This window comes from Erythrolamprus reginae, unplaced genomic scaffold (assembly GCF_031021105.1).
Source record: "Erythrolamprus reginae isolate rEryReg1 unplaced genomic scaffold, rEryReg1.hap1 scaffold_159, whole genome shotgun sequence".
NCBI lineage: Eukaryota > Metazoa > Chordata > Lepidosauria > Squamata > Dipsadidae > Erythrolamprus > Erythrolamprus reginae.
This window is the reverse complement of record NW_027248556.1, coordinates 100,151-121,197: the sequence shown is the minus strand read 5'-3', so window position 1 is coordinate 121,197 and position 21,047 is coordinate 100,151. Positions and strand designations below refer to the sequence as shown.

The window sequence follows — 21,047 nt, the reverse complement described above, 5'->3', positions numbered from 1 at the left end:
CAAGGGAGGCGGGCGAGACTTCCCCACGCCTCCCCCGCGCCTCACCTGGCCGCCAGGTAGGAGGAGGCGGAGGCGGGCTTTGGGCGAGACAGCTGCCAGCCCGGGGCCGCCCGGGGATTTCCCACCTGCGTGACACAGGTGAGGCGCCACGAAGGTCGGGGTTGGGTGGGAATCCCGCCGGTCAGCTGGTCACTTTACCCCACGGGTGTCTCTCTCTCTCTCTGTCTCGAGACCCCCCGGACCTTCCCCTGCACGCGTGTTTTGTGCGTTTTTGTGTCTTCGTGGGTTTTGTTTCTTTTTGCGTGTGTTTTTTTTTTGGGGGGGGGGGGTGCGCGCGCCTTTCCTTGCCCTGAGTGGGTTTCATTTTTCTTGTTCTGTATTTTGTCCTGCTGGGATGGGAGAGTCGATTTGGACAGGGGCGTGGGATGTGGAAGAAAGGGAGGGAGGGAGGGAGAGAGGAAAGAAAGAAAGAAAGAAAGAAAGAAAGAAAGAAAGAAAGAAGAATTGGGGAGACTCACCCCTCACTTGGGTTTTAGGGTTTGGGGTTCCTTTTCCCCCCCCTCCCCCCAACCTGGCACGGAGATGCCCTTCCCCCCAAAAGCCACATGCCCTCTCCTCCAGCCCCCTTCCCCAATTCAAACAACTGTAGCTGCAGGGCATCTGTGGGGCGGAAGTGTGGAGAAGGAGGAAGAGGAGGAGGAGGAGGAGGGGGGCTCATTAAATATGACAATAGGCAGGGAAGCCTTGGGTGAAGGCTTCCCTCAGGTCTGCCAGAAATTGGGGGGCGGGGAGAGACCAGGAAGGTTTGAATTCATTGGTTGATCGGACAGGTGGGAGATTCAAAGCGACTTGGGTGGGCAGCCTTTAAAAGAGGAAGCTGCCTGACAGACAGTCCATTCATTGAGTTATATCCTCATTCTTGCCTACTTTTGTCTAATATATTTTGTATATTTGTAGGGTCTCCTGCCTAAGCAGGGAGTTTGACTAGAAGACCTCCAAGGTCGCTTTCAACTCTGTTGTTGTTCTTGTTCTTATTGTTGTTGTTATTACCCTTAGATTATCCACGGTTGACCTCTCCAGATTCCTAAGAGGTCAGCAAGGGGCGAGTACAATTGCACTAGAGTGCCTTCCGTCCCCTGTCCTATTGCTCTCCTTTATCTCCTATTCCTTTCTTCTATTCCTATATCTCTTCTTCTATTCTTTCATTGATATGTTCTATTCCTATACCTTCTTTTCTATTATTTCTTAGATGTATTTTACTATGAGTATCTCCTCTATAACCTTCATCATGTATTTTACTATGTGTATATAGATATATACCCACTAAAACCCTCATTGTGTATTGGACAAAATAAATAAATAAATAAAAATAAAATAAAAATCATCACCATGGTGAATCTTTTTTCCCTTGGGTGCCACAAGAGAGTTTGTGTGCGCGATCACACATGCATGAATGCCCACACTCATAATTCAATGCCCTCTGGAGACTGGATATGTCCTGTTTCCCAACTTCTGGTGGGCCCAGTAGGCTCCTGTTTCGCCCTCCACGGGCTCCAAAGGCTTCCCTGGAGCCGAGGGGAAGGTAAAAACGCCCTCCCCCATCCACCTGGAGGCTCTCTGGCAGCCAAAAACGCCCTCCCAGAGCCTCTGTGCGAGCCAAAAGTCAGCTGGCCAGCACACACATCCATGTTGGTGTCAACAGCTCGCGTGCCAGCAGATATGGCTCCACATACCACCTGTGGCACCCATGCCATAGGTTCGCCATTGCTGTCCTAAACCTTCCAAATATCAAACTGTGGTCCAGCAGTGCTGAGGTTTTGCTTCTTCTTCCTTCCAGCCACTCACCTGTCCACAAAGGTGAGACCCAAAGAGGACCAAGGACAAAAGGAGCTGAAGTTGAACTGGGCATCCAGGTGTGGCACCTGCATTGGCCATCTTCCGCACTCAACTGCATTGGCCATTCCAAGATAACCATGCAGGCCCAGCCAACATGGTACAATCCCAAGAAAGAAGATTGTCCAGGGGTTTTTCAAATGGGTTGAAGCTTTAGTGGTACCGAGGGAATTGCACACCGTGTCCGGGAAGATGCTCCAAAAAAGTGTTATGAACACTACACACCTGACACCTCAGATTTGGTAAAGCAAGGTACCATAAAAGGTAAAACTCAAGAGGAATAGGTGAGATGATTGTCTGTAAGGAGTTTGGTGGCTAAATGATTGAATGAATGAATGAATGAATGATAGATAGATAGATAGATAGATAGATAGATAGAGGAGAATAATAATAATAATAATAATAATAATAATAATAATAATAATAATAATAATAATAATAAACATGATGCTGTGGCACAGATGATCCACTGGAACCTGTGCCGGAACTACCATTTACCAGTGGCAAAGAACTGGTGGGATCATAAGCCCGAAAAAGTGGTCGAAAATGAGCAAGCAAAACTACTGTGGGAATTCAGACTTCAGACTGAACGAATTCTGAAGCATGACACACCAGACATCCTGATGGTGGAGAAAAAGAAAGTGTGGATCATCGACATCGCAATCCCAGGAGACAGCAGAATTGAGGAGAAGCAGCTAGAGAAATTAGTGAAATACAAAGATCTAAAAATCGAGCTGCAACGACTCTGGCATAAGCCCGTGAAAGTGGTCCCAGTGGTACTTGGTGTCATTTGCAAATTTGGTGTGTTCCCCTTCCTTCCTTCCTTCCTTCCTTCCTTCCTTCCTCCCTCTCTCTTTCCCTACTTCTTTCCTTCTCTTTCTCTCCTTCCTTCCTTCTCATCTTCCTTCCTTCCTTCTTTCCCTCCCTTCTCTCCCCCTCCTTCCTTCCCTTTCTCTCCTTCCTTCCTTCTCATCTTCCTTACTACTTTCTTTCCTTCCTTCCTCTCCCTCCCTCCTTCTTTCCTTCCCTTTCTCGTCTTCCTTCCTTCTCATCTTCCTTCCTTCCTACCTTCCTTCCTTCCTCTCTCTCTCCCTCCTTCCTTCCTTCCCTTTCTATCCTTCCTTCCTTCTTTTCCTCCCTCCCTCCTGTTGGACTAGATGACCTCCAAGGTCCCTTTTCCAACTCTGCTTTTATGGGCTCAGTTGTGCCTGTATGTTTTGCACAGCAGTTCGACTCAAGAGACCTGGAGGTTCTTCCATCCGCCAGCCAAAACGGTTCCTAGATTTGGTGTGTTACGGCTGCTCACACACCGACAAGCCCAAACCGTGCGGTTTCGACAACCATCAGTTGTGCGGAACACCCGTTGATCCCTTGCCAAGCCAGCGTGCAGCCTCTAACCGTTTGTTTCTGCCACCCACGCCAATCGCCCCGAGCCATGAACACAAAGCGGTGCTGACACACACCGTCTGCATCACAAAACGCATCACAAACACGGAAGGGTTGCCAAAACGCAGCTGTGAACACGCCACAGGTAACCCCAGAGGTCATCCATCTGTGGCGAGGGGGGCTGTTTACACTCCTGGTCTGCCAGCTCCACCCTTGCACGCCCGGTGTGAACACAGGTGTGTTTGCCTTTGCTCTGAGAGTTGACCCACACCTCTCCTTTTGGTGTTGGCAATTGAAGCTGTTTAACTTTGCTTTGTTTTGAATTTAATGGGATTTTATTTGATGATTTTACATATAATTTTACTTATTTGATGATTTTACATATAATTTTACTTATTTGATGATTTTACTAGTCTTTATATCTTATCTTATTATTTAATTGAATTGAATTTAAACTACCATAACTATATTTTATTGCTTTTCATTTATTTATTATTGTTGTTGTTGTTATTATTATTATTATTATTGCGTTGTGTTGCATTGTTTCATTTGATTTTCCTTTTTCAAATTCAATTTTATATTTTATTTTAATAACGGCCATTGAATTGAATTTAAATTACCATAACTTTATTTTATTGCTTTTTAAAAAAATTATTATTATTATTATTATTATTATTATTATTATTATTATTATTATTATTAGATCTGTTGTATCAAGTTTCTAGTCCACATGCACTTACCCTGCACGTGTTGTGTTGCATTACTTCATTTGATTTTACTTTTTAAAAATTCACTTTCATATTTTATTTTACTAACGCCCACAATTTGCCATTGTAACTTCGAAGCATCACTAAAATGAACCATTGTAAGTCAAGAACGAGCCGTATTTTATGTTTTTATGATAATTTTTATTAAATTTTGTCCGTTTTCCTTACGAAAGTGACGACTTACAAAGTGATCAAAACCAGGAAAAAAGGATGAAAATATGAACACTCATGCAGCTTTGAATGATGGTTTTATATTTTAAAACTTAAATTTTATATTTAAAATATAAAGAAACACCGGCAATAATAATAATAATAATAATAATAATAATAATAATAATAATAATAATAATAATAATAATAATAATAATGGAACCTGTGCCGGAACTACCATTTACCAGTGGCAAAGAACTGGTGGGACCATAAGCCTGAAAAAGTGGTCGAAAATGAGCAAGCAAAACTACTGTGGGACTTCCGACTCCAGACTGACCGAATTCTGAAGCATAACACACCAGACATCCTGATTGTGGAGAAAAAGAAAGTATGGATCATCGGCATCGCAATCGCAGGAGACAGCACAATTGAGGAAAAGCAGCTAGAGAAATACGAAGATCTAATAATCGAGCTGCAACGACTCTGGCATAAGCCCGTGAAAGTGGTCCCAGTGGTCCTTGGCACGCTGGGCGCAGGGCCAAAGGATCTCAGCGGACATTTGAAAACCATCGGAATTGACACAATCTCCATCTGTCAATTGCAAAAGGCTGCTTTACTGGGAACAGCACACATAATTCGCCGTTACATCACGCAGTCCTAGGTGCTTGGGAAGCGCCCAACTGGGGATGAAATACGAAATCCAGCATAGTGATCTCGTTTGCTGTGTTGTATTGACATAATAATAATAATAATAATAATAATAATAATAATAATAATAATAATAATAATAATAATAATTATAATTATAATAATAATAATAATAATAATAATAATAATAAATAACTACGCAGTCCTAGGTGCTTGGGAAGCGCCCGACTGGGGATGAAATACGAAATCCAGCAGAGTGATCTCGTTTGCTGTGTTGTATTGACATAATAATAATAATAATAATAATAATAATAATAATAATAATAATAATAAATAACTACGCAGTCCTAGGTGCTTGGGAAGTGCCCAACTGGGGATGAAATACGAAATCCAGCAGAGTGATCTCGTTTGCTGTGTTGTATTGACATAATAATAATAATAATAATAATAATAATAATAATAATAATAATAATAATAATAAATAACTACGCAGTCCTAGGTGCTTGGGAAGCGCCCGACTGGTGATGAAATACGAAATCCAGCATAGTGATCTCATTTGCTGTGTTGTATCGACATAATAATAATAATAATAATAATAATAATAATAATAATAACAACAACAATAATGAATAATAATAATAATAAAAACAAATTTAAATTAAATTTTATTTTTAAATTTTGAAGAAACACCAGCCAGTTTAATTCAATAATAATAATAATAATAATAATAATAATAATAATAATAACAACAACAAATTTAAATTAAATTTTATATTTAAATTTTAAAGAAAAACAGGCCAGTTTAATTCAATAATAATAAGAAGAACCACTTTAAAAAAACTACTTTAAAAATATATATATACACATGCGTGCCTGTTTGTGTAAACACAGCCATCTCTCTTGGTGGAAAAGGTTACTAATCCGGCTGCATTCTTGCACACCCACACGTGCCCAAGGGACACACAAAAGATTACAAATTTTCTCCCTGTCTTCTATTTTCTTCTAACCCCACTGAACCGAAACCTGCAAGGGAAAAAAAAATTATGTCCAGGAAATCAATATTTAGCGACCTGTTTTTTAGAGGGTGATTCATGCTGCGTGCACGTCAAAACCTGCCACGCTCAGCTCCCTGCAATCCACAACTCCTCCGGCATTTCCCAGAAGCCTCTGCTCGGTGCTAACTCAGAATTCTGGGAAATTACTCCGGACCACACTGGGGTTGGGACGCCGAGGTCAGTACAGGTTAGTCCTCGATTTACGACCACTATCGACGCTGAGTGAGACATTTTTAAAAGTGAGTTTTGCCCCGTATTGCAACCTTTCTCACTTCGGTCATTAAGCAAATCACTGCAGTGGTTAAGGTACCAATGCAATGACGAAGCCCTCGGTTTGTGACCACCACCCCCGATTGAGAAAAATGTTAAATGAAATTTGTTCCGTTTTGTTATATTTTTAGTCTAGTCACCGTCGTTCCACGAATAAAAACTTAGAAACCTAGAAGACTGACAGCAGAAAAAGACCTCCTGGTCCATCTGGTCTGCCCTTATACTATTTCCTGTATTTTATCTTAGGGTGGATCTGTGTTTATCCCAGGCATGTTTACATTCAGTTGCTGTGGATTTACCAACCACATCTGCTGGAAGTTTGTTCCAAGGATCTACTACTCTTTCAGTAAAATAATATTTTCCCACGTTGCTTCTGATCTTTCCCCCAACTAACCTCAGATTGTGTCCCCTTGTTCTTGTGTTCACTTTCCTATTAAAAACACTTCCCTCCTCAACCTTATTGAACCCTTTAACATATTTAAATGTTTCGATAGAAACATAGAAACATAGAAGTCTGACGGCAGAAAAAGACCGCATGGTCCATCTAGTCTGCCCTTATACTATTTCCTGTATTTTATCTTACAATGGATCTATGTTTATCCCAGGCATGTTTAAATTCGGTTACTGTGGATTTATTTCGATCATGTCCTTCCTTTTCCTTCTGTCCTCCAGACTATACAGATGGAGTCCATGAAGTCTTTCCTGATACGTTTTATGCTTAAGACCTTCCACCATTCTTGTAGCCCGTCTTTGGACCCCTTTAATTTGATCCATCTCTTTTTGTAGGTGAGGTCTCCAGAATTTTGATAAGGTGACCATGGGGGCGGGCACAAGTGCGAAAATTGATCATGTCACTTGTTTTCCAGCCCCGTTGTTACTTTGAACCATCACTAAATGAACTGTTGTAAGTCGAGGACTATCTGTACAAACAAGAGACCGCCATTTGGATGAGGGGGGCTGTGATCCTTAAACCGAGTTAGGAGGGCTAAAGAGATACATTATACAGCGTTTGTCAGCCATAGGAAGTTTAAGGTGGGTGGACTTCAACTCCCAGAATTCTCCAGGCAGCATGGAATTCTGGGGATTGTAGTCCATCCATCTTAATGTCTTCCATGCCATCTGGGGAATTCTGGGGGGTTGTAGTCCATCCATATTAAGGCCTGCCATGCCATCTGGGGAATTCTGGGAGTTGTAGTCCACCCATCTTTAAAGTCCACCATGCTGGCTAGGGAATTCTGGGAGTTGTAGTCCACCCACCTTAAAGTCCACCATGCCGTCTGGGGAATTCTGGGAGTTGTATTCCACCCATCTTAAACTTAATATTGTGATCACTGGATTCACAAAAGACTATACAGTGTTCCCTCAATTTTCACGGGTTCGAACTTTGCGAAAAGTCTATAAGACGGTTTTTCAAAAATATTAATTAAAAAATACTTCGCGGGTTTTCCCCCTATACCACGGTTTTTCCCACCCGATGACGTCATATGTCATCGCCAAACTTTTGTCTGCTTTTAATAAAAATTTCTTTTAATAAACTTTAATAAATAAACATGGTGAGTAATAATCTAAATGGTTGCTAAGGGAATGGGAAATTGTAATTTAGGGGTTTAAAGTGTTAAGGGAAGGCTTGGGATACTGTTCATAGCCAAAAATAGTGTATTTACTTCCGCATCTCTACTTCGCGGAAATTCGACTTTCGCGGGCGGTCTCGGAACGCATCCCCCGCGAAAAGCGAGGGAACACTGTATTCACACAACCCACTGAAACGCAAGCTAGCCAACATAGTTTGAGCTAGGCCAATTTTTTTTTTCAAACTTGACTGGTTGAAAATGAGTGGACTTCAACTTCCAGCATGCCGGCTGGGGTATTGTGGAAACTGAAGTCCCTCCATCTCCAAGTGTCCACTTTTGAAAAAGGCTGACCCATTGTTTTGGCCAAGCTAGGATTCTACAAAGTTTGACCCACCGTATGGGGATCGAGACAAAGTTTAGGCGTTTATCCAAAAAGGGTTTTCTGCCCATGGCGCCATGGAAAATCCTCTTCCCCATTCAGACCCCTCCTGCCTCCCCCCCTCCTGAGGCTATCTGACCCCCCAACCCCTCTCTTGGGACATCCACTCACTCCACTGCACAGGAGACCAATCCAAGAAAGAAGCAGGAGCCGGAAATGTAGAGCAACGTCTGGATGACCTTTGGGAGCCCCTTGTATTCTGTGGGGTGGGGGAGAAGCAGATGGAGGAGTTGGGAGGGGAAGGAATTGAGGGCAGTGGTCCCAGAAAGAGGGAATCCACCCTTCTCTTAGTATTTGCGCGGCCGAGCCACCGTTCACCGGTGGAACTCCCTGCCACAAGATGTATGTATTAAAACAGCAGAGAGGGAAGGGGAAGAATAGCCCCTTAAAAAGAAGCCAAAGGAGGGAAGGAAATTGGGGGGGGGAGTGGGAAAAGTGGGGAGGGTTGGCCAGGGAGGGAGGGAGGGTCCTGCTCCCCCCCCGGGGGACAGGAGAGAAAGGAGGCAGGGCCACCCACTCACCTGGATAGCAGGTCCTCATATCCCGACAGGGAACCTCCGTCCGGCGACAGGTAGAACAATTAAAGACTGAGGCCACCACATCTGGAGGAAGGAACCCAAAAAACTGGATTATAGATTGTCCTGGATTTACGAGCAACATTTCCATTGAGTGGCAGGCTGTGGGATTCTGGGAATTGAAGTCTACTAGGTCTGGAAAAGTGGCCATGTTTGGAGACCCACCCGATTTGAATCCCAGCAGGGCAAAAAAATCAAAATGGCAGCCGTACGTAAAAAATAGATGCGGTTTAGCACGACCGTGAGGGCCGTTTTGACCTCTTCTGACCTTCCAAATCAATTTCAAAAGCCTCGGCGTGATAAAAAAATAAATCCTTCTGGCTTCTCCCTTCTTCTTTTCCGCCTGAGCTGTAGCAATATTTGTTTTCCCAGGTCATACAATACTCGACTTACGGCCGTCCGTTTAGCGACCATGTCACGGACTTCCCCGCGGTCGCACAACTAAAATTCAGCCGCTCAGCAAATGACCCACATTTTACAACAGTCGCACTGTCCTGGCGGGGGTCACGGGATTCCCCTTCTGACCAGCAAAGTCAATGGGGGAGCCATATTCACTTAACGACCGAGTGAAGAACTGAGCAACTGCAGGGATTCGTTTAACAACGGTGGCAAAAAAAGATTTTGAAATGGGGAAAATTTCAAAAACTGGGTTGCTTTGCAATGGGAATTTTGGGAAATTTTGATTGTGGTTATAAGTCAAGGACGTGAGCGTCTTCCATTCTTAGTTGTTTGTTTGTTTGTTTGTTTGTTCGTTCGTTCGTTCGTTCATTCATTCATTCATTCATTCATTCATTTATTTGATTTGTATGCCGCCCCTCTCCGTAGATTCGTTGTTGATGTTGTTATTGTCATTGTCATTTTTAGCGTTATCATTATTGTTACTGTTATTAGTCTGGAAGGAATTGGGCAGCCTATAAATTAAATTACATTACATTACATTGTTGTTATCTCTTTTATCATTAAACATAAAATTCAGTCAACTGAACATTTAAAAATCTATCAGAAATATCATTGACAGGCACCGATGGTTGATACAGGTTGTTATTCTACTACTACTATTATTATTGCTATTATTATTATTATTATTACAGTATTATTATTAATTTTTATTCATTAAACATGACATCCAGTCAACTGAAGCACTTATGGTTGATGCGGGTATCAACCAAGTATATTATTATTGTTGTTGATAATCTTATTTTTATTATTGGATTATTATTATTTTTATTACTATTATTATTATTACTATTATTATTATTATTACAGTATTATTATTAATTTTTATTCATTAAACATGACATCCAGTCAACTGAAGCACTTATGGTTGATGCGGGTATCAACCAAGTATATTATTATTGTTGTTGATAATCTTATTTTTATTATTGGATTATTATTATTTTTATTACTATTATTGTTATTGTTACCGTTAGATTTTTATTTATTTGTGTGCTTAATTATACATCTTTCTGTCCCCAATACTCACGGCAGCTTACCGGAATTTAAACATGCGGAAGAGAAACTCCAATGTAATTAAAATAAAAAATGGCCTTTTAAAGATCAATCACTGGTCATTAAAATAATTATCCGTCCAAAAGTTTTAGAAGGAAAACTTACGACAAGTAGGTGGACACAGAGCTAGAGAGAAAGAGAAGAAAAATCACATCAAAGAGATATCCCCCAGATAATGGTAAATTCAGAGCAAAGCTTTGTCTGAGAATCATTGAGGACTAGGCCCTTGTGCGATTTGCAAAATTTTATAGGCAAAGGAACACTTCGGGAATTCGGATGTGCTGGTGATACACATTTATTTTGTTTAAAAAAAGATTGGTAGGCTTCTCTCGGAACGTACCCCTTGGTGCCGAGTGCGAAACGACCCAATCTTATGGAGGCTGGCAGGCAGGACTGAACCTCCCACAAAGCCAACCCCTGCCCCCCACCCTCCTGAGGAGCCGAGTGCAGATTCTCCCACCTTCTTGGGTCTCGCTTGGGATCTTCACCTCGTGCAGCCAGTTCCAAAACCTGGGGAGATCCTCCAAACTTTGCTTTATTTCTAAAGAAATAATATTTCTTAGGCAGGGGGTTGGACTAGATGACCTAGAAGGTCCCGTCCAACTCAAATAAATAACAATAATAGTAAATAGGGAGGTAGGTAGATGAGAGAGAGAGAGAGAGAGAGAGAGAGAGAGAGAGATAAAGAAGATGATAGATGGATGGGTGGATGGATAAATAGAGAAGAGGATGGACGGACGGACGGATGGACGGACGGACAGACAGACAGATAGATAGAGATAGATAATAGAAAGAGTGATAGATAGATGATAGAAAGGTAGATAGATGAAAGATGATAGATGATAGAAAGATAAATAGATAGATAGATAGATAGATAGATAGATAGATAGATAGAAAAAGATAGATAGATAGATAGATAGATAGATAGATAGATAGATAGATAGATAGAGATAGATAATAGAAAGAGTGATAGATAGATGATAGAAGTAGATAGATGAAAGATGATAGATGATAGAAAGATAAATAGATAGATAGATAGATAGATAGAAAAAATAGATAGATTGTTAGAGATAATAGAAAGATAGATAGATAGAGATAATAGAAAGAGAGAGAGAGATAGATGATAGAAAGATAGATATATAGATATATAGATATATAGATATATAGATAGATAGATAGATAGATAGATAGATAGATGAGATAGATAGATAGATAGATAGATAGATGAATGAGATAGATAGATAGATAGATAGATAGATAGATAGATAGATAGAGATAATAGAAAAAGAGATAGACAGATGATAGAAAGATAGATAGATAGATAGATAGATAGATGAATGAGATAGATAGATAGATAGATAGATAGATAGATAGATAGATAGATAGATAGATAGATAGATGATAGATAGATCAAGATGATGGATGGATGCATGGATGCATGGATGGATAGATAGATAGATAGATAGATAGATAGATAGATAGATAGATAGATAGATGATAGAAAGGTAGATAGATGATAGAAAGATAAATAGATAGATAAATAGATTATAGATAGGTTGGTAGGTAGGTAGATAATAGATAGACTAGATGTAGATAGATAGATAGATGATAGATGATAGGTGGATGGATGGATAGATAGAGAAAGAGAGAGAGAGAGAGAGATGCAGGGTGAGTCTTCTGGAGCTGTGGATTACAAGTCCCAGCATCCCCGGCCATGCTCAGAAGCTGCCTGGGGCAAAGAATTGGAGGGCGAGCCAGGCCCTTGAACCCAGACCGAAGCCCCCCAGGGTCTCAGGGGTCCCCTTACCAATCACTCTGAGCACCCGATGCGTTTTCTCCAGAAGCAGGTCCAGGGCGTCTTCGTCTGGGGCCGAGAAAACAGAGAGGGGAGGGGTCTTTGTTGCCAGCCCAGGCTGGACCTGTGGGAAATCTGCCTATCAGGGCAAAAGTCGGAGGCCCAACCTGATTGGATCCTGCAGCCCTAGAACCAGCACAGGGCCAATTCTGTGCTGTTTGACCCATCCTACCTTGCAGAGCCGTTGTTATGAGACCTGGCGTCCAGCAAAAAAAAACCTCCAGCAGAAGTGCAACAGTTTCACACACCCTTTCCCACACTTACGACCCCTTTCTCACACTTATCACCTTTCCCACACTTATGACCCCCTTCTCACACTTATGACCCCTTTCTCACACTTATCACCTTTCCCACACTTATGACCCCCTTCTCACACTTATGACCCCTTTCTCACACTCATGACCTTTTTCTCACACATGACCCCTTTCTCACACTTATGACCCCTTTCTCACACCTATGACCCCTTTCTCACACCTATGACCCCTTTCTCACACTTATGACCCCTTTCTCACACTTATGACCCCTTTCTCACACCTATGACCCCTTTCTCACACTTATGACCCCTTTCTCACACTTACGGAGGGTTTGGGGCAGTGCGGATCTCTGGGGGGGGAGCTGATTCCTAAGGGCCGGGGCCGCCACAAAGAAGGCTCTTCCCCTAGGTCCCGCCAAGCGACATTGTCTAGTGGACGGGACCTGGAGAAGGCCAACTCTGTGGGACCTGACCGGTCACTGGGATTCATGTGAATTGATTGATTGATTGATTGATGTTACAACAAACCCCCAAAATTGGAGACTTACGAACCTAGATCTGAAGTTCCAACAATCACTGCCCTACCCCCACCCCAGTTCAAAAAGCCAGAGGTGGTGGGCACATTGGAGACCTAAACCCCACCCACCTGCCTCCAAGGAGCAGAGGGGCATTCTTCCTATGGGTGTCGGGTGGGTTTCTCCCAGTGAAGGGCTGCAAAAATTTTTACTGCCACACTGTGGGCGTGGCTTATTGTGTAGGTGTGGCTTGATGGTCATGTGACCGGATAGGAGTAGCTTGCCAGCCATGTGACCTGGTGGGTGGCTTAAAGGTCATGTGACCAGGTGGGAGTGCCTTACCGACCAAGATAAGTTTTCAAATAGGTGCTTGGATTCTTTTTCAGTTATTAAGTCACGTTATTTGAATAGCCACAAATGATAGGCAGCATTATTTTTGAAGAGCACAGTGACATTGTAAGGCTTTGTACTGAAACCACAAGGTTCAATAGGATAACAGATTAGGCAAGTAGCTCAATTGTCTTGAGCTGCTATAAAAGTTCAGTTCTAGATAATGATTAAAATGGGTAAAAACATGCTATTTAATTATTTCCTATTTTGAAAGCAATTAAGGATCATACTAAGGTACCAGAGAAGGAAGGACTATAAAAAACCCTAAAGTATTCAATAAATGGTGCATAAACCTACTACCCCCATCCCTCCCACCCGATGAGGGCAACAGCCCACCACTGATGCCTCCCCCTTCTCCATCACCCTCCCCATCCACTCCCCAAGTTTGAAATCCTGGGGGGGGGCTTCTTTCTACCTAAGGCGAAGTCCCGGACAGCCTTTGCCCCCCAGGGGTATTTGGAGCAGCGCTTCTGGCCGAAATGCTCTCGGTATCGGGCACACAGGTGGGCAAAACGCATCTGGAGGTTTTTAAACTGGTGCCCGCAGTGGAGGCAGCCCTCTGCAGGCACCTCGGCCAGGAGGAAGAGGAGGAGGAGGAAGAAGGAGAGGAGGAGGACGGAGGGGGAGGGCGGTGACGAGCCCCCTGGGCTCGGGGACCCCAGGCAAGGAGCTGCCGGAGGGCACATGGGGAGTCCCAAGAGGGCAGAGCCAGGAATGTGTGGGCGGAGCCCTGGGGGTTATCCGGAACCCTGTTTCCATGGCTTCTTCTTTGGGTTCTAGAGCCTGGTGTGTCGTTTGGGGCTGGGTGGGTGGCAAGAATCTTAGAATCAGGCTACAAGGGACCCTGGAGGTGGTCTAGTCTGACCCCATACCCCACCTCAGGGCTCCATCTCCCGTCTCAGACAATAAACGTGGAAAAACAGCCGTAAGTCGCAGTTTTCAGAGCCACTCACTTGGGAGGGTCGCTAAACAAAACGGTTGTAAGTCGAGGATTGGCTGTGCTCTGGTTGTGTGTGTTACGTGGTAGTGATATCTGACAGTCTCAAAATGGGTGAGCAGTGCGGTCAGGCGGTAGGAAAAGCAAGTAGGATGCTTGGCTGCATAGCTAGAGGTATAACAAGCAGGAAGAGGGAGATTGTGATCCCGCTATATAGAGCGCTGGTGAGATCACATTTGGAATAATACTATGTCCAGTTCTGGAAACCTCACCTACAAAAAGAGATGGATAAAATTGAAGGGGTCCAAAGACGGGCTACAAGAATGGTGGAAGGTCTTAAGCATAAAACGTATCAGGAAAGACTTCATGAACTCCATCTGTATAGTCTGGAGGACAGAAGGAAAAGGGGGGACATGATCGAAACATTTAAATATGTTAAAGGGTTAAATAAGGTCCAGGAGGGAAGTGTTTTTAGTAGGAAAGTGAACACAAGAACAAGGGGACACAATCTGAAGTGAGTTGGGGAAAGGATCAGAAGCAACATGAGAAAATATTATTTGACTGAAAGAGCAGTAGATGCTTGGAACAATCTTCCAGCAGACGTGGTTGGTACTGAATGTAAACATGCCTGGGATAAACATAGATCCATCCTAAGATACAATACAGAAAATAGTATAAGGGCAGACTAGATGAGGTCTTTTTCTGCCATCAATCTTCTAGGTTTCTACGTTACACACACATTTTGGTCGTTAAGTTCAAAGTAGGGGGTTTTTTGTGGCCTTTTGGCAAGCTGGGGTTTTTGACCACAACGGGAGTGGCAAAGAAACTGGGTGCCAGCTCTCCCAAATGGTTTAACTGGTTTTCCTTGCACAGGGTTAGACTAGATGACCCTTGAGGGTACTTTCTCCAATTGCATAATTCAAGGGTTTTCAATCCGTTGCAGGAGTTTCCCACAGCTGGTCGGCTCCACGGCGCCTCAACAGTTGTGATTGTGGCGTTACTCACCCTAGGCAAGATGGGTGGACTTCAACTCCCAGAATTCCTCAGCAGGCATGGCAGGCGTTAAATGGGTGGACTACAATTCCCAGAATTCCCCAGGCAGAGGGTGTTTTCCTTATAGGCATTTTATGACCCAGCTTGGTAATATCATCAGCTTCAAACCAAAGTAATATAATAATTAATAATAATAATTTATTGGATTGTATGCCGCCCCTCTCCGTAGACTCAGGGCGGCTAACAACAATGATAAAAACAGCATGTAAGAATCCAATACTAAAACAACTAAAAACCCTTATAATAAAACCAAACATACACACAAACATACCATGCATAACTTGTAATGGCCTAGGGGGAAGGAATATCTCAACTCCCCCATGCCTGGCGGTATAAGTGAGTCTTGAGTAGTTTGCGAAAGACAGGGAGTGTGGGGGCAATTCTAATCTCCGGGGGAAGTTGGTTCCAGAGGGCCGGGGCCACCACAGAGAAGGCTCTTCCCCTGGGGCCCGCCAGACAGCATTGTTTAGTCAACGGGACCCGGAGAAGGCCAACTCTGTGGGACCTTATCGGTCGCTGGGATTCGTGCGTTAGCAGGCGGTCCCGGAGATATTCTTGTCTGATGCCATGTAGGGCTTTATAGGTCATAGCCAACACTTTGAATTGTGTCCAGAAACTGATCAGCAACCAGGGCAGGCCGCGGAGCATTGGTGTAACATGGGCATATCTGGGAAGCCCCACGATGGCTCTCGCAGCTGCATTCTGCATGATCTGAAGTTTCCGAACACTCTTCAAAGGCAGCCTCAGGTAGACCAGTCCAGGTAGTCCCAATGGTGATCGGCACAATAAACATTGACAAAATCATGATCTGTCAGTTATAAAAGGCCACCGTACTTGGATCTGCACACATCCTACGAAAATACATCACAAAGTCCTAGGTTTATTTATTTTATTTGTCAAACAAGTGTAGAGTTATAGTTTGTATTAACATATAAGAAAGTATAAAGAAGTGATAAGAAGGTCAATAGGACAGAAGAACAGGAACGGTGGGCACAATAGTGCGCTTATGCACGCCCCTTATGCTCGACTTGTGACATTGTGACAATCCAGAATCACCTCGAGGCTCGACTACTGTAACACTCTCTACATGGGGCTACCTTTGAAGAGTGTTTGGAAACTTATTATTATTATTATTATTATTATTATTATTATTATTATTATTACTACTACTACTATATAAACCTTGTTTGCTGTGTATTGTTCTGATCATGATCATAACAACAACAACAGGTAGAGTGCTATACTGCAGGCCACTGAAGCTGACTGTAGATCTGTAGGTCAGCAGTTCAAATCTCACCACCGGCTCAAGGTTGACTCAGCCTTCCATCCTTCCGAGTTGGGTCAAATGAGGACCCGGATTGTGGGGGCCATAGGCTGGGGGCTCTGTTAAAAAAGTGCTATTGCTGACATGTTGTGAGCCGCCCTGAGTCTAAGAAGAAGGGCGGCATAATAAAAATCGAATAGATAAATAAAAATAAAATAAATAAACAACAACAATGGTTGGGTGGTAGGGAAAGCAAGTAGGATGCTTGGCTGCATAGCTAGAGGTATAACAAGCAGGAAGAGGGAGATTGTGATCCCACTATGTAGAGCGCTGGTGAGACCCCATTTGGAATAATACTGTGTTCAGTTCTGGAGACCTCACCTACAAAGAGATATGGATCAAATTGAACAGGTCCAAAGATGGACTACAAAAATGGTGGAAGCTCTTAAGCATAAAACATATCAGGAAAGAATGAATGAAATCAACCTGTAGAGTCTGGAGGACAGAAGGGAAAAGGGGGACACGATCGAAATATTTAAATGTGTTAAAGGGTTAAATAAGGTCCAGGAGGGAAGTGTTTTTAATAGGAAAGTGAACACAAGAATAAGGGGACACAATCTGAGGTCAATTGGGGGAAAGATCAGAAGCAACGTGGGAAAATATTATTTTACTGAAAGAGTAGTAGATCCTTGGAACAAACTTCCAGCAGACGTGGTTGGTAAATCCACAGTAACTGAATTTAAAAATGCCTGGGATAAACATAGATCCATCGTAAGATAAAATACAGGAAATAGTATAAGGGCAGACTAGATGGACCATGAGGTCTTTTTCTGCCGTCAATCTTCTATGTTTCTATGTAACAACAGAGTTGGAAGGGACCTTGGAGGTCTTCTAGTCCAACCCCCTGAACTTGGGCAGGAAACCCTACACTACCTTTGTCGTGTCAGCCATATGGAGGAGAAACCAGTCTGGAGTAGGATGCTTACTCAGACCACGAAGGAGAAATGTAGGTCAGGAGCCGGGTGACGCCGCCACTGCCCGGGGCTGTGTGAATCACCCGCAAGGGAGTGGTGCAAAATACACACTTTACACCATTCGTGTTATCAAAAATCACACCCTTGCCCTGCCAGGTTGTGTGCACCTTTCGGAGTGGCCAACGTTCGCTTCTGTGCGATTTTGGACCTCTGGAAACCCCACCGAGAGCAATCAGGATGCCCAGTAAATAAACCAGGTTATTTCTTCATCTCAAAACTAAGAAACTTTCCCAAACTCGGAGCAGGACTTCAAAGGTGCCCCCCCCCAAAAAAGGATTCCAGAGCCCAGAAGGCACCGATTCTGGTCTTTTGGCCAGGTGGGATATAATAAGAGGGAGGGAGGTTGAATACCATTCAAAGCAAGATAAAATATGATAAAAACAGGTAAGAGGAGAAAAAAACTACACTATAATGAGCTATCTTTAAATCCGTGGTTTCCGCCCCCAAATCTGGACATTAAGAGGTGGGTGGACTTCAACTCCCAGAATTCAATTTCCAGAATCAAACCCCTTTTAAAGTGACAGGAATTCTGGGAATTGAAGTCCACCAGTCTTAAAGTGGCAGGAATTCGCAGAGCTGAAGCCCACCAGTCTTAACAGGATCAAGGAATCCTGGGAGTTGAAGTCCACCCACCTCTTAAAGTGCCAGGAATTCTGGGAGTTGAAGTCCAGCCCCTTAAAGTGGCAGGAATAACACCTCAAAAATCTGCATATCCTTCATTGGGCGCCCAAATAAGCCGATTTTCCCCATAGTACTTCCTGCCCTGGGTGCGCCACGGTGATCCACTGTCAAAATGAGTCCATCAAAAACAATGGAAAGCTCTGCCCTCCACAGGCCAGTGAGCGCTACTGCACGTAAGATTCAAAGCAACTGGTGATCACAACTTTTCTAAAAACAACGAAAGCCAGTTTATCGTTTCCAGTGGGGACAGCAGCTCGGTTAGTCCTCCATTTATGGCCACCATCCCATTGCTAAGTGGTGAGGTCGTTAAGTAAACCATGTCATATTTTAGGCTGTTGTCCAGGCACTGAATTTTGGAGCAAACTCCATTCACTTCTAGCATTGATGATGTTACTTGGCTGGGTCATCAAACGTCTACAACAAGAGTCCTCAAACTTGGCAACTTTAAGACTTGTGGACTTCAATTCCCAAATTGAATCAAACCATACAGCAACCTTGACAATTGGTGTGTGTGTTAATTTTCCCATGCCTGGCGGCAGAGGTGAGTTTTTAATGACTTACGAAAGGCGAGGAGGATGGGGGCAGTCCTAATCTCTGGGGGGAGTTGGTTCCAGAGGGCCGGGGCCACCACAGAGAAGACTCTTCCCCTGGGTCCCGCCAGACGACATTGTTTAGTCGACGGGACCCGGAGAAGGCCAACTCTGTGGGACCTAATCGGCCGCTGGAATTTGTCCCGGAGTTATTCTGGTCCGATGCCATGTAAGGCTTTATAGGTCATAACCAACACTTAGAATTGTGACCGGAAACTGATCGGCAGCCAGTGTTAAAACAGGCGGTGAAAATAAGATTTCTTCAGTATATTCCAGAGGTAGGCAAAGTTGGCTCTTCTATGACTTGTGGACTTCAACTCCCAGAATTCCTAAGCCAATCATGCTAGCTCAGGAATTCTGGGAGTTGAAGTCCACATGTCTAGAAGAGCCAACTTTGCCTATCCCTTATATATTCAGTCGGGGGGGAGGGATTGGACTAGATGACCCACAAGGTCCCTTCTGATTCTATTATTCCGATTAGGTCCCACAGAGTTGGTCTTCTCCGGGTCTCGTTGACTAAGCAATGTCATCTTATGGATCCAGGGGAAGAGCCTTCTCTGTGGTGGCCCCCGGCCCTCTGGAGCCAACTCCCCCCAGAGATTAGGACTGCCCCTACCCTCCTTGCCTTTCATAAGTCATTAAAACTCATCTCTGCTGCCAATTGCCACACACACCCCAATTGTCAAGGTTGGTGTATGGTTTGATTGGATTGTGTGATTATTTTATTATAAGGGCTTTAAACTGTATTTTTAAAATTTTGATTTGTACACTGTTTATGTTGTTCTGAGCCGCCCCAAGTCTTCGGAGAGGGGCGGCATACAAATCTAATAAATTATTATTATTATTATTATTATTATTATTATTATTATTATTATTACTATTATTATTATTATGTCAATACAACACAGCATCACTATGCTGGATTTCGTATTTCATCCCCAGTCGGGCGCTTCCCAAGCACCTAGGACTGCGTGATGTAGCGGCAAATTATGTTTGCCGATCCCAGTAAAGCGGCCTTTTGCAATTGACAGATGGAGATTTTGTCAATTCCGATGGTCTTCAAATGTCCGCTGAGATCCTTTGGCACTGCGCCCAGCGTGCCAAGGACCACTGGGACCACTTTCACGGGCTTATGCCAGAGTCGTTGCAGCTCGATTTTTAGATCTTCGTATTTCACTAATTTCTCTAGCTGCTTCTCCTCAATTCTGCTGTCTCCTGGGATTGCGATGTCGATGATCCATACTTTCTTTTTCTCCACAATCACAATGTCTGGTGTGTTATGTTCCAAAATTCGGTCAGTCGGAAGTCGGAAGTCCCACAGTAGTTTTGCTTGCTCATTTTCGACCACTTTTTCAGGCTTATGATCCCACCAGTTCTTTGCCACTGGAAAATGGTAGTTCCGGCACAAGTTCCAGTGGATCATCTGTGCCACAGCATCGTGTCTATGCTTGTAGTCAGTCTGTGCGATCTTTTTGCAGCAGCTGAGTATGTGATCGATTGTTTCATCTGTTTCTTTACAGAGTCTGCACTTTGGATCGTCTGTTGATTTTTCAATTCTGGCTTTGACAACATTTGTTCTAGTGGCCTGTTCTTGTGCCGCCAGTATTAGTCCTTCTGTCTCCTTTTTGAGTGTTCCACTTGTGAGCCATGACCAATTATTATTATTATTATTATTATTATTATTATTATTATTATTATTATTAATCTGTCATCTATTTCATGCATAAATATACATCCATTGGGCTGCCCGTTCTCAAATCCATCCACACTTCCATACATGCTAATCTCCACTTTGCTGTTGTGCCCCCACCCACCTACCCCACCCCATCCACCCCACCGCTGGTTTAGCTGGAGAATTTATGCTGATGCAACTGCCAAAAATCTCACTTCCAATCCCTGCAGCCTTTGCAGCTCACAAACGAGGAATGGAGGAAGAGAGATTGTGATCGTCTGACATTTTTCTGCATGGCTGTGTTGTTAAGTGACCACTCTGGTCGTAAGGCAAGCACTTTTGTTGTTAAATGAACCAGCAGTTCTCTATGGGCTGGTGTATCTTGGACCCAAACCCCACCGACTCTTTTACCCAGATTTGGGACTATCTGAGCAAGATGCTGGGGTATCGCCCGCGGCTGTGCTTCCATCTCCTCCCCAAATACGGCAACCCCAAGATTTTGGTCCCCGCACCTCAAGAAGGACATAATGGAACTGGAAA

General features: G+C 43.4%; 1 protein-coding gene across 1 annotated transcript; it reads right to left on the bottom strand.

The window, feature by feature from the left end:
• Positions 1–8,286: 8,286 nt before the first annotated feature.
• Positions 8,287–13,962, bottom strand: LOC139155956 (sperm-egg fusion protein TMEM95-like). Its single transcript, XM_070731342.1, has 6 exons — positions 13,692–13,962; positions 12,071–12,127; positions 10,724–10,804; positions 10,369–10,389; positions 8,701–8,781; positions 8,287–8,378 (listed from the first exon to the last, which is right to left on the bottom strand). Exons 1-6 carry the CDS (start codon positions 13,960–13,962, stop codon positions 8,287–8,289), a joined length of 603 nt encoding a protein of 200 aa, XP_070587443.1.
• Positions 13,963–21,047: the final 7,085 nt, after the last annotated feature.

Bases quoted from the DNA above. Each gene is read 5' to 3' on its own strand.
- LOC139155956 (XM_070731342.1), bottom strand. From the start codon at position 13,962: ATGTGCCCTCCGGCAGCTCCTTGCCTGGGGTCCCCGAGCCCAGGGGGC. The intron at 10,805-12,070 runs GTAAGGGGACCC...TTATTTCTTTAG, and splicing joins TCGGGTGCTCAGAGTGATTG to AAATAAAGCAAAGTTTGGAG. The intron at 8,782-10,368 runs GTAAGTTTTCCT...TCCTTCCTCCAG, and splicing joins TCTGTGTCCACCTACTTGTC to ATGTGGTGGCCTCAGTCTTT.